Source organism: Miscanthus floridulus, chromosome 1 (assembly GCF_019320115.1).
Source record: "Miscanthus floridulus cultivar M001 chromosome 1, ASM1932011v1, whole genome shotgun sequence".
NCBI classification, from domain to species: Eukaryota; Viridiplantae; Streptophyta; class Magnoliopsida; order Poales; family Poaceae; genus Miscanthus; species Miscanthus floridulus.
Window position 1 is genome coordinate 203,302,518 of NC_089580.1, and position 24,135 is coordinate 203,326,652.

At 39.5% G+C, this 24,135-nt stretch overlaps 1 protein-coding gene across 2 annotated transcripts; it reads left to right on the forward strand.

Moving 5' to 3' along the window:
- The first annotated feature begins 6 nt into the window (after positions 1–6).
- On the forward strand, positions 7–20,671 carry LOC136450977 (uncharacterized). 2 transcript variants are annotated; one of them, XM_066451691.1, is made up of 51 exons: positions 8–233; positions 838–1,138; positions 1,224–1,449; positions 1,734–2,073; positions 2,154–2,267; positions 2,337–2,465; positions 2,543–2,719; positions 2,909–3,100; positions 3,289–3,426; positions 3,580–3,699; positions 3,829–4,073; positions 4,594–4,697; positions 6,519–6,613; positions 6,713–6,949; positions 7,195–7,392; positions 7,537–7,633; positions 7,728–7,825; positions 7,907–8,052; positions 8,132–8,240; positions 8,323–8,469; positions 8,692–8,739; positions 8,870–8,998; positions 9,087–9,326; positions 9,405–9,551; positions 9,635–9,720; positions 9,804–9,909; positions 9,980–10,075; positions 10,183–10,335; positions 11,638–11,817; positions 11,913–12,148; positions 12,243–12,369; positions 12,443–12,562; positions 12,901–12,945; positions 13,123–13,200; positions 13,313–13,429; positions 14,443–14,569; positions 15,407–15,507; positions 15,594–15,722; positions 15,843–15,911; positions 16,373–16,519; positions 16,594–16,728; positions 17,267–17,314; positions 17,404–17,550; positions 17,626–17,687; positions 18,289–18,442; positions 18,529–18,720; positions 18,802–18,906; positions 19,011–19,142; positions 19,685–19,933; positions 20,163–20,264; positions 20,343–20,671. In XM_066451691.1, exons 1-51 carry the CDS (start codon positions 135–137, stop codon positions 20,478–20,480), a joined length of 7,257 nt encoding a protein of 2,418 aa, XP_066307788.1. In that variant the 5' UTR covers positions 8–134; the 3' UTR covers positions 20,481–20,671. The 2 variants fall into 2 exon arrangements, with proteins under 2 accessions (XP_066307797.1, XP_066307788.1); XM_066451700.1 differs by lacking the exon at positions 16,594–16,728 and having other exon boundaries at positions 7–233.
- Positions 20,672–24,135: the final 3,464 nt, after the last annotated feature.

Genomic DNA, 24,135 nt, shown 5'->3' on the forward strand with positions numbered 1-24,135 from the left:
TGAGGTCCACCCTCACGCTGCAGATTTCCAATCTCCCATCTGCTTTGCGACTCTCACAGGAACTCGCTCGACCCCCAAACCCCTCTTGCCCTAGCGCTCCCCGCCCCCCGCCTCCGCCTCTCGCCGACGGCGAGATGATCCCCGTCAGCGCCGATGTCGCTGCGGAGCTGCGCCTCCTGCTCGAATGCGCCACGGACTCCAACTTCGACTCCATTCGGCGCGAGCTTTGCCAGGTACCCATCTGTACTGCTGGACCATCCCCGCTTCCTGCCAGCGTTACGTCCCCTTCCCTTCGATTCGTCGCTTCCCAGTCTGGATCCGCGGGTTCCAGTCCGTTCTCGCCAATGCTGCGTCGCCTGTCTCCTTGTGAGCGCGATCAATTCTACCCTAGGTTACGCTATGGTAGCGTTTAACGGTAAGATTGTCGGTTCTGAGTTTAGACTTGTTAGAGTTGCAGGCCACAAGTTCGGCGCCTAGCGACCTAGGTTGTTAACTTTTCATCCATTTGATTACTGCAAACAAGTGGGGTTTTGGGATTTATGGCCGTGCTTAAACTCTGCGTGAATAATTAAAACTCATTCGCTTTACTAGCTGTGCTAATGTGACTAATCTATCTCATTTCCTCAAGCACAGAGCTCGTGGTGACTTTTCATTGGCAATTTTAGTTCAAATTCTTGTTGAACCACCTACTGTAGTTTCGAAAAATAGACAATTTACCTACTTTGCTGGTTAAAATAAATTTCTTCTTTGGCTTCGACCATATCTTAGTTCTAATTACTGAATACTGAGTCTGCTCGATGTTTTCTAATTCAAGTTATATTTCCCCCACCTTTTCAGTTAGTTGACAGTGGCCTGGATGGATGCATTTTGGTGCTCCGAGTATGTCTGAATCAAGTGTCGCTGAATGCTGGGGAGGTCAAGAACCTCCAGTTGCAACAAAAGCTTTTATCTGATGTTTTCAGATATTGTTTGCATAAGACATGCTTCGCAACCAGTTTTTGTGAGGTGTTGACGACAATAGCCTTGACGGATGATTTTCTTGAAAGCTTGTCAAATCTGCTGGAACTATCAGTTGCTGAGAAAGTTGGTGTTGGACTTGCGCTCTCAGATTCTGAGGACTCAGAGTTAAAGCAGAAAGGTAGACATTTCTGTGTGAGTCTAGTGATATCATATCTGCTACTCTTATTTTCAGATGGTCATTGACATTGCCTCTTTTGTTTCAGGGCAATTGTTTTCAATTGCTCAAATTGAAGAGCTGTGCACGAATCCTATCCAATCTGTATCAAATGATCAAATTCATGAAATCGTCGTGTTTCTGCATCAGTCTGATGGCCTGTCGAAGCATATGGACACTTTAAATAATGTTATATCTCTACTAAAAGTCACAGAGAGGCCGTTTTTTGCACCTGTCCCAAATGGAGATTTTGATAGACAACCAAATCCTTCAAGGTATTCAGTTTTACTAATCAAAATCTTATTGCCTGTTTGGATCCTCTCCTCTAAACTTTAGATCTATAAAAACTTTAGAGCTAAGTCTCCAAACAGGTGGTCTAAAGTTAGCTCTAAACTTTAACCCACCTCACATTAGAGCTTTAGAGCTCAAAACTGAGCTAAAGTAGTTTTTAGAGCTCTAAAGTTTAGAGGAGGGGATCCAAACAGGCCCTTAATATTTGTACTTCTTTGTTCCCATTTATTGACAAATGCTTTCCCCCCTCTTTTTTTGTGCCATGTAGACATTTGGATATGTACTTTTGTAGCACAGATGATGATTTTGAGTTGCTTCTGTCTGAAATTGGGAAAGAAATAAGCATGGCTGACATTGTAGCCGAGTTGGGTTATGGATGTACTGTTGACAACACTCACTGTAAGGAAATACTTTCCATTGTTGAGCCTCTTGATGATGTCGCTGTATCTAAGTTGCTTGGGGCTGTTGCTGGCACTCGTAGTGGTCTTGGAGAGGCCCATAACACATATGCAACATTTGTATCTGCTATTCGTAATAGCCACACAAATGACTCACCTCAGCTTACTAAATGGAACACAGATGTTCTTGTGGATTCAATCAATGAACTTGTAAGCTATTGACTTGCTTTTTCATTGGGTGTTCTTTTTTTGTTTTGCACCCTTACACTCCATCTCTCTTTGTCATGCAGGCCCCAAGTACAAACTGGGTGCGTGTAATGGAATATCTTGATCATGAGGGTTTCAATATACCTGATGAAACAGGCTTTTATCTATTGATGTCTATATACACACGTGCTTGCAAGGTATGTGTATAAACATTTTTATTTTTTGAAAATTAACTAGTTGGTTGACAAATTAATTGGATTATACAGGATCCATTTCCACTTCATGCTGTTTGTGGGTCATTGTGGAAAAACACAGAAGGCCAGATATCGCTCTTAAAGCATGCGGTTTCTGCTCCACCTGATAAATTTACATTTGCACATTCTTCCAGGCACCTGGTAATTTTGACATCATCTGGCCTCACTCTTGATAAAACTCTATCCAATTCACACCTAACAGTAGTTATATACTGTAGACATTTCAGGATTTGGCAGGTCCTAGCCAAGGCAATCATGCTTGGTTCTGCCTCGACCTTCTAGAAGTTTTATGCCAACTAGCTGAAGTTGGGTACACTGCATCCGTACGATCAATGCTTGAGTATCCACTGGGACATTGTCCTGAGCTCTTACTTGTTGGTCTTAGCCACGTCAGTGTATGTATTTCTAGTCCCACCTAATGAGTTCGCCTCTAGTTTCATGACTTTAATAGTGTTAACGTTCACCTTGTCTCTTACCTTTTGGTGTTAGCTGCATCAATGTATGCATTTCTAGTCCCACATAATGAGTTGCCTCTAATTTCATTGATTTTAATAGTGCTATAAGTTCCCTTTGTCTCTTTGCAGATCGTGTATAATCTCCTCCAATATGAAGTACTGCCCTGCGTATTTCCTGCTTTACTGAAGGATCCAACAAAGCGCAATGTAGTGAATTATCTCTGGCATACAAACCCATACTTCACGCTTCGAGGTTTTGTTGATGCTCATAGTGATCCAGATTGTTTGCTAAGAATTGTTGATGTTTGTCATGACTTGAAGGTTTGTATAAGAAAAATACACTTTATTTTCTAAAATTGTATTTTATCAAAACTTATCCACATGCTTCTAATAACCATTTTTTTCATCTGTTCGTTATTGGGAGTATGCTACAATATTATTTCAATGCTGTAACACTATTTTGTCAAACCAAATTTGTTTCACTCAACTTTTATTTCTACTTGAAACAGATTCTGTCTTCTGTCCTTGATTCTACTCCATTTGCATTTTCTATTAAATTGGCTGCTGCTGCCTTGAGGAAAGACTATAGTCATCTTGAGAAATGGCTGACTGAAAAGTTATCTCTATATGGAAAAGGTTTTGTTGAGGTAATATGCATAATCTATTCTTGTAGGCTGCTACACTGTATCTGACCTCTTCCACATCCATCATGTTGTTCAATTCGGCTAGCAAACTACCCATTTATTTCAATGCTCGATTATAAGGTTTATCTTACCTAACTTAACTCTTTCTACTCTCAGGAATGTGTTAATTTCCTGAAAGCAACTATGAGCAACACAGATTATGTCTTAGAGGGCACGACACAACCTCAATCTATTGTCAAAAACATATATTGGGAGTCTTGTTATGTCTTCATAAAGGTCTGCATGGTTTATTTTTTATTTTGCTCCTCCCCCTTTTTTTTGGTGGTGGTGGGGGGGGGGGGGGGGGGGGGGGGGGGTAGGTTGGGTGGGGGAATCAGTATGGACTCATGTCATGCACATTTTCAGGTTCTCCAATCTCACTCGGGGCAGCTCTTGTCAGATGTAATACTGGATGAAATAAGGAAACTGTGTTCTCTGTATGAATCGAGGAATCCTAGCTCTGCTGTAAGAGAGCTTACTAGTTCAGAGGGAGGGTCAGATGACATTGAAGTAGAGGCTAATGCATATTTTCAACACATGTTCTCTGGACAGATAAGCGTTGATTCCATGATACAAATGCTTGGGCGCTTCAAAGAATCTACAGATAAGAGGTGCAAATTTCAGCTATAACTGGAATTAATTTGGACTGATTTTTGTTGCTTTTCTGACTCACCGTGTGGTTTGGACAATCACTTCACAACATGCTTCAAAGACTTGTTGATGGAAATAGGTTTGGACCAGCTTATAAAATACTGGAGAAGATATACGCTCAACAACTTAATTAACCCGAGTGCTAAAATTACAGCCATGATCATTTCTTTGAAACTTAGCTTTTTTGTTTGTTGGTATTACGCTGTATATTCTATTTAAGGTATGCTTTATAGGCATTATTCGTTCCAAATTGGGGCAGTACTGTGTTAGGATTGCATTTTTTTCGACATAAGCTTAGGATAATCTGGAAATTTCAATGCTTACTGCCAGTTCCTTTTGCCTTCAAAGTTGCTGCCTGACTAGTACTCTGTTCCGTTGTGCAATAATTTCTGTAGATCTGTGTGCTCCAGTAGAATTTTGTTTACACTAGTCTGTGCCCAGCTCTTAACAATTGTATTATTTGAATGCTTTGGTTGACAGGGAGGTATCTATTTTCAACTGTATGATCTCAAATCTTTTTGAAGAATATAAGTTCTTTCCCAAGTATCCTGATAAGCAGCTTAAGATAGCAGCTGTTCTGTTTGGTAAGCACATCTTTATTTTGATTGGCCTTCACAAGCCTTTTACTGTATATATATTTTCTCTCAAACACGCTGCGAACTGCGTAAAATTGCAATATGAAGAAGATGATTTGTTACAGCTAGTTTGCTAGATTACATTCTGTTATGGTGTCGGTAAGGAGGTACTGAGGTAGGGAAGGTGGAGTAGGCGGAGTTCCTTGGCTTCGCAGTCTATACCTGCCGGCAGGATCGGAGCGAGGTTTTACCCCGCAGCTCCCTATTTTGTTAGAGGAAGAAGAGACAGGGAATAGATTGATTCATTGCTTAATCTCGACTCCAGGTTGCCAAAAGGTTTACATAGGCCTCTGGCCCAACAGCTCCTAAACTGAAGCCTAAATTGTCTCGATCAAATCTCACAAACCAAATCTCCTAATTGCTTATTTCCTTAATCGATAAACTAGGCTCGGCTGCAGGCCGGCGATCATGGTTGAACCCGCGCCAAGCCACTTTCCTGGCCGGCTGGTGCCTTGGGCTTCTTCCCTCTCCGCGTGTACTGCTTGCCGCACATAACAAAATAACGCTGTTTATTGTATGTAATTGTAACCTGATGTTACTTTTTTTTCATGCAACACTCTTTTCAGTTCAATGACAGGTTATCTAAATTTAGTCTCTTACAAAATAATGCTCTTGGCTTATGATCCAGGGTGATAATTATTCTACTTGACGATCGTAGTATCTCCCATTCTATGAAATTCCAACTGAAATGAAGCTTCTATTTTCTTATTGTTTTCCAGTCTGTCATTTTCCGCAGTTTTGCTCTATGTTCATTTGCGCTACATTAAAACTGAAGTTAATCTTAGTCTGTCTAAAAAAGGAAGTCCAAGGATCAAACATGTCGTGCTGGAGTGATAGTTTGAACTGAAAGCATGCATGGCAGTTTTTTTCCTCTTGTGAGTGATTTTTTGGTATAGGCAAGATCAATGTTATCAAGTTGTCTAGTCAATCCTAGTCGCCATAGGACCGACCAAGCAACTATCTGTGATTAGTCGTCGACCAGGTCCTAGTTGTCCCCTAGTCGTCCTATATATATCAGGACTATTACCAAATATATATACTAATATACTATATGTTCTAGAGTACAAATCAAGCATGAAGATAACTCTAGGGTGGTGGCTGCATGTAGGGTTGCAAATTGGTCTGAAAAACATGAGCCCAAGTGGCCTAAGCCATCCCAGATGCAGCTCATGCCCTTAGCTGCACAGCAATTCCATTCTGTTTCTGGTCGTCCGCCCCCCTATTCATCCGTCTAATCGTGATTAGTCGACTAATCGGACGACCAGAAAACTAATTGGCCTAATTGAGTCGTAGTCCCTAGTCGAGTCTAGGATACCAACTAGGGTTACTAATCGCAAGATAATTTTTGAGTCTATCTTTTCCTGCATCGACTCAAAAAATAAAATTCTTCATTTGCATCAGTTGTGATGATTCGTGAGGCCAAGAGCCTCTGTATCTTTGCTTTGGCTAAGGCTTGGTTATGATTTTGTCATTGGTAGTCTGTAATGTAGCCCACATACTTGCCAGTTATATGCTGAGTTTGAAGATGGCAACCATCCACCTATGGATTGATGTTGCTCCTTTTGTATGTGGGGGTGTGTTTGGTTTGATCCCTGGCTCAGGCAGCGCTGCCAGACGCAGGTGTCCGAAATCAAATGCCTTGGAGTGTGGCCAGCTCCAATCCAAACAGGCCCTTCGGCCAGTGGTTCGGCTGATGTGCTATTTAGCTGATGGAATGAATTATTTTTTGTCTAAAAAATGTCTCTAATACAATTCTATTCCTGAAAATAGGATCTCTTATTAAACATCAGCTTGTGGCTCACCTTGCGCTTGGAATTGCTCTACGTGGTGTCCTCGATGCCCTGCGCAAATCTGTTGATTCAAAGGTTTTCTAGGACCTCTCTGACATAGTGACATTCTTTTACATCTCCAATTGTTCACTGATGCTTCAAACATGTAATGCTGATGGTGTTATTGGCTTGCAGATGTTTATGTTTGGTACAACAGCACTGGAGCAGTTTATGGATCGTGTCATAGAGTGGCCACAATACTGTAATCACATATTGCAGATCTCGCATCTTCGTGGAACACATTTTGAAATGGTTTCTGCTATTGAGAGGGCCCTAGCCAAAATCTCATCAAGTCAAAACGAGCCAAATGTTGGCAACCTGCTTTCTGCAGAGCAGCATGTTTCTGGTTCATCATCCATGGAAGGCATAGAGGTAACTTTATCACATAAACTTGAGGAAGGAGAACACATTTTGGTGGCAGGCTTTGAATTTGAACTGAATATATAATGGCTCTTGCAAATTGGTTTCCTTTTTGTTAGCAATTTAGGATTATGGGAGATTGCTACATGCTGACTGATTTGCTATGTTATTAACTGTCTCTTGAATGCAATGGTTGGATTTTCATGATTCCTTCTACATTTTTCTAAATGATATGGTGAATTACTGAATTTATGTAGGTGTCTGAATCATCATGGCTGATGGGTACCATCCCAAGTCAACTAGGAAGGCCTCTTTCTTCTTCTCCTTTGCAACATAGGCAGCAGGGTCTTCTTGGGGAGAGGTCTAAGGTTTCTATGAGTTCACTGAACAAGAGCATTGTATCCAGTCAGCCTCCCCTTGCTTCATCATCTGCTGATTTGACTATTAATCCAAAGGTATCAGGAAATTTTCATATGCATGCCTCCTAATTTCTGATAGCAAGACATTTCGATGTAGTGGCTGTTTCCATTTCTCTCTGCAATATCTGTATTCGAGATTCCTGTTTGCTTGTTCCCTTCACCTATATATGTTCAATGCAGACAACTGCTCCACCCTCTTTACTAGCTTCACCTCATCAGTCTACCAGTGTGTCAACGAGTGTGCATACTGGATTTCTGCGTCCTCGAAGTACCTCAGGTGGCTCGCTAGCTTAACACATTCATGATAACATCAATTACTCAAGCCTTTTACCTTTAATTTACAGTTACACTGTTATGCCTGTCTTTTCTAGGATTGCCTAGGCAACCTTCATATACTACTGGATTTGGGACTGCTTTAAATATAGAGACGCTTGTTGCTGCTGCGGAACAAAGAGATACACCAATTGAGGTTGGTTTTGTTTTTTGAGTTTGCTCTTTTGGGTTAATACATAACTCGTCCTGTGCTAATGGACTTCTTCTCTTAACCTAGACACCTCCACCTGAAGTTCAGGACAAAATTCTTTTTATGATCAACAATATATCCATCTCAAACATGGAAGCTAAGGCAAAGGAATTTAATGAGGTCATACAGGAACAGTATTATCCTTGGTTTGCACAATACATGGTCATGAAAAGGTATCATTCTGAATTTACTGATTTCGTATAGATTTGTCTGACAATGCTGAGGTATACAAATCACTGCTCATCTTGACAGGGCAAGCATTGAACCAAATTTCCATGATCTGTATTTGAAGTTCTTTGATAAAGTAAACTCAAAATCCTTGAACAAGGAAATACTGAAAGCTACATATGAGAACTGCAAGGTTTTTGTTCACTCCAATTCGTCTGCCCTTTTTTTATGTTTTTGCTAGACATTTTGTTTAAACTTGGACACTTTTGCTGCAGGTCTTGTTAAGATCAGACCTTATCAAATCTAGTTCTGAGGAGCGCTCCTTGCTAAAAAACTTAGGCAGCTGGTTGGGAAAGTTCACCATCGGTAGGAACCAGGCACTAAGGGCTAAGGAGATTGACCCAAAATCTCTTATTGTGGAGGTACTGCTTCTCTGCATTAAACTCAGTAGTTGGGAGTTCTGAAAGCTCCCTTAGGCCGTCTAGAGCTTTTATTTAGTATTGCTCTATATTATTTAATAAGATATTTCTGTTTCACCCGTGTTTTTTGTGGTAAATTATTTATGTGCTTCTTGAGGTGTGTACAATTCATTTCAATCGATTCAATTTGTCTGCCTATAATCTTTTGAGAATTTCTTTCTTCAGGCATACGAGAAAGGATTGATGATTGCGGTCATACCATTCACTTCAAAGGTGTCCATTCCTGCTATCTTTTTTGTAAAAGATTTCTCCAAAGATTATAATCCGATTAAAATAGCCCAAAAAAAATCCAATTATTAACTTGGGTGCATATCATGAGTCATGACCATTGGCTGCTCTGCAGATTCTTGAACCTTGCCACTCAAGTATCGCATATCGTCCTCCAAATCCCTGGACCATGGGAATTCTAAGTCTACTTGCTGAAATTTATAATCTTCCAAACCTCAAGATGAATCTGAAATTTGATATCGAGGTTCTCAACATTTCCTTTCTTGATAGTTCCTTTATTGGCCTTGTATCTGCCCTAGCTACCCATGCTAACTGTTCTTTTGAGATTTCAGGTTCTATTTAAGAACCTTACTGTTGACATGAAGGATGTGAAACCAACCTCCCTGCTTAAAGATCGTCTGCGAGAAGTCGAGGGAAATCCAGATTTTTCAAATAAAGATGTTACTGCATCTCAAACCCCTGTGGTTGCAGAAGTCCCTTCAGGAACCATCCCATCACTAACTCATATGGAACAGCAGCCTGAGATCAATATCACATCCCGAGCTATGAGCCTTCCAAATATACTTAATCAGGTTGGATTTGAACCTCTGTATCAACTATGATGTGGTACACTCTTCTGCCATTATAGTTGGAAAATATTTTGTTTGCAGTATGCTGCTCCTGTCCGTCTACCTACAAACAGCACAGTAGAAGATGGCAAAGTTGCTCTGATGATGCCTGAGCATGTGCCCTCGTTGACCCAGGTTTCGCCAGCACAAACACAATCACCATCACCATCTCCATTCTCTGTTAATCAGGTTAACTTAATGTTTTAACTGCTGTTATTTATCTAAACAACTAGATTATGTTATATGATTTGTTTACCATTTGCGATATGTAGCTTATGGCGGCTATTCCACGTGATGAGATACGCTTCAAAATAAATCCAAAGCTTGGCTCCCTTGGTCCACAATTGCAGTATAGCAAGTATGCTTCCAAGTTTCTGAAAGGAATTTGGTATATTTCATTTGAACTTCTTTTGTTGCTGATAAATTACTTGCTTTATCTAGAATTATGGATTTGGCTCTGGATAAGGCTAACAGGGAGATAATACTCCCTGTTATTCAAAGAAGTGTGACAATAGCAAGCCGAACTACAAAAGAACTTATTCTGAAGGTTACTTTCTGACCTGCTTTGGTTTAAGATGTTAGTGTGATGATATTGTTGACACTTATATTTCTTGAAGGATTATGCACTGGAGTCTGATAACAATATGATAACTCGATCTGCACATTTGATGGTTGCAACATTAGCTGGAAGTCTGGCACATGTTACTTGCAAGGTATTTCTGCTTGAGGCCTTTGAGACTATGTTGATTCTATTAGCCCCTAAACATTTTGTATCTGTTGAAGACAACTGATAACTGTATTTCCTTTTTCTCTGCTATAGGAACCTCTTCGTGTCGCACTATATTCCAATCTTCGGAATCTCATTCAAAACCTTATGAGCGGCACTGAAACTATCGAGCAACTTATTCACATGCTAGTCAACGATAATTTGGATCTTGGCTGTGCCATCATTGAGGCTGTGGCAACACGTCAGGTAGCACCTTGACAATTCTAATTCTGCTGAGCTATGTACACCTTTTATTTCCCCTTAGGAGCGTAAGGTTCAAAATCCTGGATTGTTCTTAAAATTCCAACAGAGTTGTCAGTCTTCTGTAATTGCTTCAAGTCATTTAAGCTCAGACATCTAACAATGATTACTCATAAAGATAAACTATATTATGTTAAGGGGTAGTTCGGTACTACCACCGTCCTGAAATATAATGGATTTGAGTTTGTCGTAAGTCAAACTACATTAAGTTTGACCAAGTTCATAGAAAAGAGTATTAAGTATTATCAACCTCGAGGAGATAAACTATAAAAATATATTTCATAAATGTACGAGTATCTAATGATGTTCATCTAATATTGTAAATATTGTTCTTCTCAATAAAATTGCCAAACTTAGGATAGTTTGACCTAGGGCAACTCAAAATCCATTATATTTCAGTATGGATGTAGTACTTATTATTAACGACAACTTCTGTCTGATCACCATTAATCATGGAGATGTGGACCTAGTATCATTTAGCCAAGCACGTGCTTTTCATTAGAGAGGGCAATGGATTAGCATTCCTTGTCGCAAGTCGGGACCCTAGAATTAAAACCTCGCCTTCACAACTTAACATTTTAACTTAACATTTTAGCGAAATTGACTAAAATTTGTTGGAGATGATTCAGTACAATTGCCCACTACTTTGTGCGGTGTGACTAGATGTGTATGAGGGTTTCACGTCGAAAGTCAGAGTGTCGGACTCGGACCCTAACTAAAAACCTCGCGTTAATAACTTAAAATTTTATTGAAATTGATTGATTTGTTTTTGGAGATGACTTAATACGATTGCTCACTACTTTGTGTAGATCAGTGTGAATAGATATATACGTGGGCCCCACGTCGAAAGTCAAACCCTAAAATTATTATTTTTTATTTTAGCGAAATTAACTGAAGTTTATTCGAGATTTACTTAGTACGATTGCTCATGACCGCAGATCGGTATGACTAGATATATGTTTGGGTCCCATGTCATAAACTTAAAACCCGCCTTTAAAGGCCGGTCTACCTCTCAAGTAGTCAAGTCCACATTTTGAGTCAATGTTCGATGGATTTTGGATTTTGTTGGATTGAATGATTATGGACATCCAAATCCAAATAGATCCTATCCAAGTGCATCCAAAGCAACTAGAGTCCATTTGGACTTCGTATTATCCAAATTCACTACCACCTCTACTTTGATAATGGATAAGTGGCTGACGCTCTTTTTCTTTCCCCTGATCCTCATGACTAACATGCTTTTGTCAGGCTGTTGAATTGATTGATGTAGAAATAGCGCAGTCATTTTCACAAAGGAAACAAAGAGAGGCCGGTGGTCCTGCATATCATGATTCCTTTGCTTATGCTCAAGGGCCGTTTGCTCGTGTACCTGAAGCACTACGTCCTAAGCCTGGGCATTTATCTACTTCCCAACAAAGAGTGTATGAGGTATAGCAGCAAAACATAAACTTCTGAATTGAAATTATGCATGTTGTTTCTGTATTGGACACATGGCTATCTGCATCCAACTCTGCTCTTTTCAGGACTTTGTTCATGTGTGGAATCCCCATAGTCAAAATGTCGGTGCTACAGGTTCTGGTCTGTCTGGTGGTGCTACTGCCTCGAGCACTCTTGGTGTACCTCGAGCTTACAGTCCAAATTCAGCACCGGTATCCTCAAGTAATTTGTCAACTATTCATATGAGTGGACTAACATCTATAACTCAGCCAGCGGAACTGGGGTCTGAGGAATCAGTTACTGGTATTGCACAATTTTCGAGGTACACATGCTTTGGCTATCTTTTACGTGATGTGTGGTTCTTTTTTTTTTCTGTTGCTTGTTTTGGACCGATTAATATCTTGTGTCTTCCATAGTAATCCTGCCCAAGTTGGAGCAAGCGAGTCTTCTGTCCTACTTGGTGGAACCATTGGTGCTGCATCTACATTTTCTACATTGGCATCTAACGACCTTCCTGCCAGTGCAATGACTGTCACAACCAATGTAATATTTCCTGTTGACCTCATGACTATGTTGCCATATATTATTTTCTAAGACCTTTCTAACCTTCTGCCAGGAAATAAGTGCTATGGTGCCACCTCCATCAACATCTGCTGCCGATCGCCTAGGATCTATTTTACCTGAACTTTTGAATACTGGGGATGCTTTGGAGAGATACCAACAGGTTGCCCAAAAGGTACTGATATTTTGGTTCGTGCTTGTCACCAAGATCCTTTTGGGCTTGTTTTTATTAAATATAATATAATGGGAATTACTAAGTTGAAATGAACATGCCTTTGCTTTTATATCCTTACACTTTACTGACTGAAGCCTTCTATTTGATGGTTCCTAAGTTAATGATCAGATGTTCTCGTCCTGTGAAATATGCCTACAATCATTTGGTATCCTATTTTATTTATGAGTTGGTTCAACCAGTTTTTTTTTTCCCCCTGCTTTGCCTGTAATCTACTATGAATGGTTTTGTTTTCTTTGGTAACCTATTGATAGACTAATATGTGTATTCTTTCCCTACAGCTGGAAGCATTGATTGTTAATGATGGCAAAGATGTGGAAATTCAGGTCAGACAGTGCTTTGTTTATACTGCTCCAGTACATCAATATTTCTTGTAGGATTCAAGGCCTATTTGCTTAGCAAAATGTGGCATGCTATTATGCTCTGCTTCATATGTGTATTTTTTGCAAATAGGTCACCTTTTCTTCTTATCTGATGATACCTAATGTAATGTTTGTGTTCAGTCTGTTATTGCGGAAGTTCCTGATATCTTACCTAGGTGTGTTAGCCGGGATGAGGCTGCATTAGCAGTAGCACAAAAGGTAATTGATCTATTTGATTAGGAATATACGCATTTCTCAGTTGTTTGTTCTTTGTAACTTACTGTTTTGACTGTTTTAACAGCAAAGCTTATTTTGGTGCATTATGTCCCAGGTTTTCAAAAGTTTGTACGATAACACATCAAATAGTACTTACGTCTCCTGGCTTCTAGCAACCTTAGTTGCAATACGAGATGTCTGCAAGCTTGTTGTCAAAGAGCTAACAAGTTGGGTATGTTTCATTGTTTTATTCAACCTTTGTATTCCATGTTGTTCAACAACTGAGTGTTGCAGAAATGCGTATGTTGCGATGGATTTGCGGTCACACAAGAATGGACCGAGTTCGGAACGATGATATACGTGATCGCCTAGAGGTAGCACCAATTGAAGAAAAGCTTGTCCAACATCGGTTGAAGTGGTTTGACCATGTCCAAAGGAGACCTCCAGAGGCACCATTGCATTGTGGAGTCCTAAGCCAAGCTAATAATATGAGGAGAGGTAGAGGAAGGCCGAAGTTGACATGGGGGGAGGCAATAAAAAGAGATTTGAAAGCTTGGGATATACCTAGAGATCTATGTTTGAATAGGAGTACTTGGAAAGCAGCTATTGAAGTGCCTGAACCGTGACTTGGGGCTCTTGGTGGGTTTTAACTCTAGCCTACCCCAACTTGCTTGGGACTGAAAGGCTATGTTGTTGTTGTTGTTGTTGTTGTTTGTATTCCATGTTATCTGCTTTATTGTGATATAGTTGTTAACGGTGAATTTTTTACGTTGAGACAAGTTGAGTTACTTAATTATGTTTTGATTTTGTGTCATTCCATTTCCATTTTATATTTTTATATTGTACATACATTCTATGGCTGAGATTGTTGAAATTTGATAGTTCATAGGTTTCTTTTTATTGGAGTGAAGCTTTAGATTTTTTGGGTCTTCTTTGACACTAAAGTAAAATTTTGTTTGAGTAATGTCAATAGCATTAATTGCGTGAACAAGCCCATCAACAATATAAAACACAAGCACCAAATATTAACCTGTGAGCTATGATTTGGTGTGAGGTCTTAATATGGAACTCTTACTCTATAGTCTATACCTTTTTGTTTCAATTATAGTACCATTTCATTTTCCTTTTTGATGAAGTTGATTACCTTGATGTCGCCCTGGTTTGGTTCTTCTGTTTCATAGTTCATCATGAGGGATTTGAAAGCGAACTAATTTCCTTTATTTGTTTATTATCCTTTTGGTTCAGGTAATATATTCAGATGAAGAGAAGAAGTTTAACATTGAAATCATTTTTGGCCTTATTCGTTCCGAGTTGCTGAATCTTGGGGAGTACAATGTTCATTTGGCAAAGCTAATTGATGGGGGAAGAAATAGTATGTTGAGATACAAAATATTTCCTTTCATTTTTATTTATTCTTATTTTATACTTATGCACATTTATCACCAAAAGCTACTGGATGGTCTCAAAGTTAATTGGTGAGATATCTGTTGCTACATGTATACCTGGATTATATAACCTAGTAAATTGTAGTGACAAACTAATTGAGATAGATGCATCATGCTTTTAGGAGGATGTAGCTATGCCTCTTGAAATCCTGTAGCATAAACTCCTAACTCATCAAATTGTGAGCAGAGGGAGCATACGATGCTGAATTCAATGTTCAAGTTGGATCTTTTACAATTTAGTTAGCACAATGTGTCAGTATTATAGTTTTGTACGGATTTCACCCTTCTTTCAATTGAACTAAATGATTTATGTGCATCTTACACTATAAGTGTGATAAGGTGCACATGCAAATAAATCAATATCTTGTCTTTTTTTTTTGGGGGGGGGGGGGGGGGGGGGGGTGATGGGGGAGGAGGCAGTTCCTCATCCATTAAGGCATTAACAAAGCAACAAAAATACATGAATGTTCAGCAGGGAAAAAACGACCTAGAGAACAGGACAAGGAAGAAACATATTGGGTGCTTTCACATGTGTGCGCAAAAATTTTTTTAGGCCTGGCATCAATTGCCCACTGGATTAGTGCAAGTCTTAGACGGTGATCCCTGTTTAATCTTCTGGACTGGCGTAATTGTTCCACGTTTTTGTTCCTGTAAATCAGAGAGCTTCATGGACTGGATTATTTTGTACTATTCTTCATTTTTAAATGAGATTGTTATTGTTTTTCAGTTACTTGGATTTACCTGCTTTCTTTTGTCCTACTCAGAGGTAGCAACGGAATTTGCAATGTCTCTTGTCCAAACATTGATTACTCAAGATTCTGTTGGCGTCTCAGAGCTTTACAATGTTGTTGATGCACTGTCGAAGGTATGTATAATTCTGGACATGATCTTTATTTTCTTCTAGTATTTATCCAAGGACCAGGTTCAACAGTAGGAAATGTTGGTTTGCAGCTTGCAAGGAGACCAGGTTCACCTGAATCATTGCAACAATTGATTGAAATTGCAAGGAATAATGTGAGCACCACTACTGGTTTTGTTGTTGGGAAGGATGAAAAGGTCAAACTGCCAAAGGATAAAAAGGTTTATGATCTGATCTAAAAATATCAGTTGCCTTCACATCTATGAATATTCTTTGATATCTCCTGTCCTCAAAATGTCTGCCCTGTTTATTCAATTGCATTGCTCTTACTCAATTTGTAGGTTCTAGCTACCCGGGCAAACAAAGAGGAAAGCACTGCTAATGAAATTACACTAGTTGATCCAAATCAGGTTCGGTTGACATGCTGAAACTTCTTATTCAGTTTTGTGTATCATGAATCCTACAGATTTACAGAACCTTAGTTTGATTTTCATAAACCTATTCTCTTCATTTTTAATTAGATGTTTTGGTTCTGTTTCTGTTTTCTTTTGATTCCGTTTTTCAATTTTTTGGGTATGGAATCAGAATTCCTTAGTGTACTCAAGAGTTTTTTGTTTGGTTTAATTAGCAACATTTTTGTTTGTATCTTGTTTGTTCCCTTTTCCACTCAGAATTTCCTGTCATGATTGCGGTGATGTGGTCACATATTAGCATGTTAGTTCAACCAGGAGATAAGTTGGTTGTATCGGTCTTCCATTGGTGGTGTTACCTGTATTTTGTTGCGGTTCTTGCTCATGCCATTCTCACAACTATACCTTGAATCTATTTTTGCTAGACTGTTAATTAATCTGCTAAGTTGTTTGATGTACAGGTGGCAGTCCTGTTTTCTGAGTGGTGTCAGATGTGTAATCATGTGAGTGCTAGTGATGCGGCATACAGTCATTTTGTCACACAGTTGCAGCATGATGGTCTGCTGAAGGGAGATGATATCTCAGAACGCTTCTTTCGTATTCTCATGGTGATGAATCTACCTTTGTACCAGATTATGCAGTACACTTTGGCATACTCAGATACTTATTTTGAATCATTTAGGAACTTGCTGTTACACACTCTCTAGTCTCCGAGCAAATCGTTGCTCCTGGTGGATCATCTCAGCAATCACCACAGCAACACATTTCATATTTCTCCATTGATTCATATGCAAAGCTTGTAGTTATGGTTCTCAAGGTACCTAAAGGATTTTCCACATGTATTAAATGTGACTTTTAGACTGCAGTTTTTCAGTGGAGTTCATTATAGTCATGCATCATAACTGTTTAAAATTGAGTAAAATGTATTTTGGCTATAAGTGTTTTTTGCATGAGAACCGGGCCTTTGGGTATCTGAGGTTATCAGAAAGTGACTAGTCATGTTGGATCAAACTGCAGATTTTGATCCCTGCATTCTGTTATGTTTAGTTCTATTTTATTTTTCTGCTATCGAGGTTTGTGTTGTGCAGAATGATTGATGTACTATAGTGTCAAATCTGTTCTGTTCTATTTAGCTGCATTATCATGGTACTTGAGTAACATTTGAGCTATTAGTTGAGCTGGGTATCATTGGAGTTATATCTGGTAGGGATCTTTATATTGCCTAATTAATTCCATTTTTCTCTAGAAGGGTAATTCCATATTCTCCTTGAGTTATTGGCAAATGGTAATACCAGCTAAGATTGATAGAACTCAGGTCGAGTGTTATTAATTCCTTGCTTCTTGTTTGTATTCAGTACTCTTCAGTGGAGATAACGCCAAATAAAGCCAGTATACTTTCCAAGGTTCGTTTTTACAAATTTGTTATGGCTTTGGAACCTATACATGTATTGATAGTTCATAAAACAAGTATTTTCCAATTTGTCTTGTCCAGATTCTATCTGTTACAGTGAGAACCATTCAGAAAGATGCTGAGGAAAAGAAAGCTTCATTTAATCCTCGGCCATACTTTCGATTGTTTATAAATTGGCTCTATGACCTTACTACTACCGATGGCCACCATGATGGTTCTAATTTTCAGGTACGCATGTTAGCTATGTATTGTTTAGTACTTTTATTGTGACATCTGTGATATAGCAATATTGATTGGTGACAGGTTTTGACTGCATTTGCAAATGCATTCCACATGCTACAACCCTTGAGAGTTCCTGCCTGGAGGTCTGTCCATCACTTTTGGTCTACTTTGTCAATTTTACCTTTCTATTCTATGTTGATGTGTTCAATTATTGTGTCACGTGATGTTTAAAAGCACGTGTATGCAAGTCCTGGTGATTATGCTTAACTATAAGCTTTACATTGCTATACACTTAGTTGCCATCCATAACATGTGTTACATTGAAGCAGTAATGTCCTGGTGGCCCAATAAAATATTTGTTGTACGAACTGACCTTACATCATTTAATCTGGATTGGGATCATAATGTGAGCTCACAGAACTAGGACTTCTTTTTTCTCTCCTGTTTATGGAGTTCCAACCCTCAATTCTTGCTACTCACACTGCTCAGGTGATGGGAGCAGAAATTAGTTCACCTAGGCAGCTTAATGTTCAAACTCCAAACTCGGAGCTGTTCTTTTTTGCACCATGAAGTCAAACTGATTCTTCTTTCCCTCTACTTGTGTTTACTTTTACACTAGGCATACAAGTACCTGCTTCTTGTCATTTCTGCTTTATTATCGACTAAAACTATTTTTAACCTTTTTTGAACACATGCCATGTTCGCTATTCTGAATTATCTGATTAAAACTATCCTCTTCTGTAGCTTTGCTTGGCTTGAGCTGGTGAGTCACAGGAGCTTCATGCCAAAACTGCTGATGTGCAATTCACAGAAAGGTTGGCCGTTTTTTCAGCGGCTGCTTGTTGCTCTTTTCAAATTCATGGAACCATATTTGAGAAATGCTGAACTCCCAGAGGCGGTAAGATTTGTAATTTTTGCAATTATTACTAACCTGATTCAAGGAATACTTCTTAATTTTTATATCGTATTACTTTTTTTTTGTAGGTGGACCTTTTATACAAAGGAACTATGAGAGTTCTGCTTGTACTACTGCATGACTTTCCTGAATTTCTTTGTGATTATCACTTCAGTTTCTGTGATGTGATTCCTTCAAGTTGCATTCAAATGCGCAATGTCATTCTTAGTGCTTTTCCACGTAACATGAGACTGCCAGACCCTTCTACTCCTAATCTAAAGGTACATGCCATCTGTGGAGCAGTGCTTTCTCTGTCCTGATACCAATTGGGCATATTTAAGTTGTTTTTTCTTGTTTTACAGATTGATTTGTTGGCTGAAATTTCAATAGCACCACAAATCATGTCGGATGTTGATGGTGCCCTCAAATCAAAGCAGTTGAAGACTGAGGTTGATGAATATCTCAAGGTCAAATAATTTTTCTTGTTATTATCCTTTGTATGAATTTGGACTGCTATCGACTGCTATTCATGGGCTGATATGCATGCTGTTCTCACTTTGGTATCACACAGAGGCCGGAAGGCTCTTCCTTTCTAAGTGACCTGAAGCAAAAATTGCTGCTTCCTCAGAATGAAACAACTGTTGCCGGGACACGCTACAACGTGCCTCTGATCAATTCACTTGTTCTTTATGTTGGCATCCAAGTGAGTTTTCCCCCAGTCAGTTTTCTCATTAAAAAGAAAACACATTATGCAAAAGTATGCACTGAAGAACCAAAGGATGAAAGTTATGCTGTTACATCACCTTAAGCATCCTCTGAATTATTATTTTCATCATGTTATTATCATTGGCACTCATGATGTGCTGCTTTGATGCGCCATGCCCCACTTCAGTAATTACGAGGCCACAATCCCATGAGTTCCTGCAGAAGAATCCAAAATTGCCCTACCTGATCTTCGTTTGCTCTTTGAGAAAGATCCAAACTTGCATTAGGCTTTGATTGCCTGATCAAAGCATCTCTCCCTCCAGCTAGTATATTTGAATGTCTAATTAGCTTTTGCTAAAGTCATTGTATCATACAGCATATAGATGGCAGAACCTATAATCTGTTCTGTTTCTTCGCCAGAAATTGCATTAATGATGCAGTGTATTTTGGTTTAATTTGTTTGTGTTTTGTTCTGTAGTTCTTTTTTTTCTAAAAAAATATGGTTTGCATCTCTAACCTCGTACTTGAATCAATATATAGGCTGTGCAACAACTGCAACTGAACAAAGCTAATGCATCGGCATCAGTACAGCAGATTAACCATATGCCTCCGATGGACATTTTCCAGATTGAAACAGCTACCGAGATGTTCAGAAATCTTATAACAAGTTTGGATACAGAGGGCCGCTACCTTCTGTTGAATGCAATCGCTAACCAACTGCGCTATCCCAATAGCCATACGCACTACTTCTCCTTCATCATTCTGTATCTATTTGCCGAGGCTACCCAGGTATTGCGAGATGTTACTTGTACGATTACATGTGCCACCTTGCTTTCTTGGCTTCATGTTGTATGTGGTGCATCCCTCTGTAACGAATCTCCGCACGCATCTTCACATCCCCTTGTAGCATCTGATTCATTTTTTGGAGGCTGCTAGTGTTTGCCATATTGTATATGCTTTGCTATTAGGATAGATTCTATGACATACCCTCTAATGTCCATGCTATGTGATTGAGCAGGAAATTATCCAGGAGCAAATAACGAGGGTTCTTCTGGAGCGTCTCATAGTGAACCGCCCCCATCCTTGGGGGTTACTTATTACTTTCATTGAATTGATAAAGGTACGTGACATGCTTTGTTTCGTGTCATTCATTAAAATATCGCAAACACGAGCACTAAATGTACCTTTCTTGTGTTAGAATCCGCGTTACAACTTTTGGAACCGGTCTTTTACACACTGTGCACCTGAGATTGAGAAACTGTTTGAGTCGGTGGCAAGGTCCTGCGGTGCAAAAGCTGTAGACGAAGGAATCAGTGTGCAGGATGGCAGTCACTAAAGTTATTTGCTTTGTTGAAGTGTTGTTTTTGTACTATTTCTTCTGTCTGGCACTGTAAATTTTTGCGTGCCGCCCTATCTGCGCTTGTACAGATCGTCTGTATATAGCAAATAAAGCTGGAAAATTATAGTGCGTCATGTCAACTATTTGGTGCTCCAGGTGCAATATTTTCTGTCGATTGGTTGACCTTTCATTCAAGTCTATCAGAATGGTAGATGGTGCAACGATTGCTACCAAATGTTTGTCAAGAAAATCATCCTTCAAGGCGGGCCTCTGAACACTCGCACTCGCTACCCCACTCGCTGTACTGTGTGCTGAATTCATATTGATTTATGCCTGGCCTAACACCCCCTTCTCTTAGAACGGAACATTTCAATATCGGTCTGTACTTGTCTACCGTTTAAAATTGCACACCAAATAAGATATTATTTGAAAATTGCAACGAGTGATGTAAATTGCGGGCTATAACATTTTACAGAGCGTTAAAGAAAAGGCATTTATAAGGTGATTGATCTGTGGTGAGGTGGTCCATCATATTCCACTTCTTAATTCTTTGTTTTGTGGATTGTAATAAGTTGATGTATCACCACTTCATACTTTAGGTTTATAATTAGTATTATAGAGCATCTCCAAGGGTTTCCAATGAAGCCTCGCAATCTAGGATTTTTGGTAAAAATGTAAAAAAAACATCTTTAACAGTTCCAATCCTCACCTCCCAATCTTTTCGTGCTTGGAAAAAATAGACCAATCGTGTGAATATATCTGTGTGTCCACCACTCGAGTATCCATATGCCAATTTTAAGGTGGAAGGATGTGAAAAAGAATAAGATGTATAAAAATGGTTAGGATAATTTAGAAATAGTATAATATTTCTTATGTATGTCTTTTATATTTTAGGAGTGAATTATTGAAAACTGTGGAAGATTGTCTTATTTATTCCTTCCAATAATTTTTGGTGAGTGGAAAACTCTATGGTTTTGGGGGAAAAAATTGTTGGAAACTTTTAAAGATGCTCTTAGGCTTATAATTAATATTAGTACGAGAAATGAAATTATTTTACTATGCTTATAATTAGTAGTAGTACGAGAAATAAAGTTATTTCACTAAATTTGAGGAATGGACTCACGATGCAATTAGTGTTTTCAAAAAAGAAATTATGCAGATTATCGCCTCTCCAAACCCATGTTTCACCTCGGTAGCTTGAAGCGGCCACGTCACCCGGAATTCAACTAGAGTGGCCACGTCGCCTTTAATTGCTTTGCGTGGTCAGCAGCGAGCCACATCACCCCAAGTCGGCCCAATCAAATTGATGCCTCCCCTTCTCGCAAAAAGAAGAAAAAAAAAGACCGTCTCTCCCATCGCCACCCGGCCGTGGCTTCCGCGTGTGCTCCTGGGCTCGACGAAACGTCGAAACCCTGGGGGCTGCCCATCATGCTGCAGACCAACCAAATTCAACATAAATAAGGTGCCAGCTTCTCTAACTTGCACGGTTAAGCTGCGTTTAGGCACACAACACGAATCCTATTCTTTTCTTCCCTCTTGTAGGGTCCCTTTGAATTTTATGACAGGACATGTCCCCAGCAATCCTACACTAGTTGTTCTTTTTGCTGGCTGCTTCCAAAAAATACTTACCTAGAAACTAATCTCATATTCACCGATTTCCTCTTCGTATACTATGGATAGTACATAAGTTCTCGCCGTTAAGATGCTTGCACCTGAATGCACTCATGACGTTTGATAAATAGTTTCGTCACTGATAAATAACTGTTCTTATGACTTCATTGTTGTACTTGCATTATTCCTGCTGCACGCTGGAATCTAGCAGTATATAGTAATATAATATAGGAGCCTCCTACAAAACCTAACGGGGGATCAAGCCATGTCGCTGCCATAGCTTTACAGAGCCGCATCGCAGCGACAGTTTTCTGGATCGTTTTCTCAGACAGGCAACCATGTTTACAGGTACCAATGATGGTTCAGCAGTTTTGCTATTCCTATTAGATAGAGTCTTTGTACACCTCACACGGGGCGCTATTATTTATATATGATAGTTGTTATTTATGTTAAAAGCAAAGGGTTCCATCGTGGAGGGCCTCACCTGCATGTATAGTGCCCTCACTTTGCTTGGTTAATTTCTATCATAGGCTATAACCCAATTTCTAGAAATTTTGAAATTGGTAGTAGTTCTCACAATCCAGTTGTCTTGCAATAGTTCCAGTGTCTTTGACTACCTCAAAATATTTCAGAGCAGCACAAAGGTGGTTGGGCTTGCTAGGAAGGTAATCTATTACATGGACCTTCAGTATCAGGGTATTTTTATTTGCTTCTTCCTCTAATTTCTGAACTATAGCTATTATTGGCTTCCTTCATTAAAAAAGGATTAGCAGATACATTGTTCTATCTTCTATCTTGGTATGTTAGAGCTATTAAATTCCTGTGTTTTCATTTTGCTTTTGTGCTACCTAGGGTTTTTTACCATCCTAATACTTGATAATTTTATAGTCATGTCTGTTATGGTTCACACATTTATTTGAGCATGGTGCAGTCCTACACACACATGTATGCCTGACTTGAGCAGCAGAACATGGTCTTATCTAAAAACACAGCCCCCTCTTATTAAGGACGTAAAGTTTGGTCGTTTATCCTTTTGCCGTAACTGTGCTTTGTTCGACAATGTTGTTCAGTAGAGCTGACAAGGGCAACATAGACCCAGCCAACCTATAAGTCTGATCTTATGTTAGCATAACAGATCTAATTGTTTCTTAACAAACTAATATTTCTTTTGATGTACTCATCAGAGCAGAGTAAATAGTTAAGATAGGTTCGCAACTCTTTGGGACCTGATTCCCTCCCCCCTAGATCACAAAAATTGTTTATACAGGATTGATTTATGCTCAAATAAATGTGTGAACTACAACATGTTCAGATATGGAGCATGGTGCAGTCCTGTATGACACAGCTGTGCTTTCTTCGTGCTTAGATCTTTTTTATCATATTTGCTTCCATATGTGCACATAAGTTGATTGTGCAAATGACTGATTAGTTGGCCTGAAAAGACGGCAATATGTCAAATGTTTGTCTCAGCCTTACTTCTTTGCTACCTCAGCTTACATACCCACTGGGTACTAACATCCTATACCCATACCCGCGAAAAATATTTATACCCGTACCCGCAAACAGGTACAGACTTGTACCCATACCCGCACCCGAGTGGGTATTGATACCCGATGGGTAACCCGTACCCGATTGAGCACCGGCCTCAGACATTTCAGCAATAAGAACACCGGAACACCAAAAAATAATAATAATAACAAGCTTACAAGCTCATGAGTTAATAAAAGGCACTTTAGAAAAAGCAAATGGTGGCAGCCGGTGGGTCTCCATTGTGGAGTTCTTGCTCGTTGATTGCGGTGCCAGATTCTGCTGGCATGCATGGTCGCATGGACTTGGGAATATTTGGCCTCGTCGCAGGCAAAGAGGCTATTGCCTATCGGGACTCGGTGGAGGAGACTCGCTGGTTGCTTGTGCTATCGGCGCTCGCGCGGGTGTGGCGTGGGAGACCGGAGACGAGGAAAGTTGCGGCCAGCAGGGGAGAAGAATGGGTGTAGGGTTTCAACAGGTCGGCGGCCAGGGTATATATATTTTAGATGGGTCT

Bases quoted from the DNA above. Each gene is read 5' to 3' on its own strand.
- LOC136450977 (XM_066451691.1), top strand. From the start codon at position 135: ATGATCCCCGTCAGCGCCGATGTCGCTGCGGAGCTGCGCCTCCTGCTC. The intron at 8,241-8,322 runs GTTTTTGTTCAC...CTTTTGCTGCAG, and splicing joins CTACATATGAGAACTGCAAG to GTCTTGTTAAGATCAGACCT. The intron at 19,143-19,684 runs GTGAGTTTTCCC...ATCAATATATAG, and splicing joins TTCTTTATGTTGGCATCCAA to GCTGTGCAACAACTGCAACT.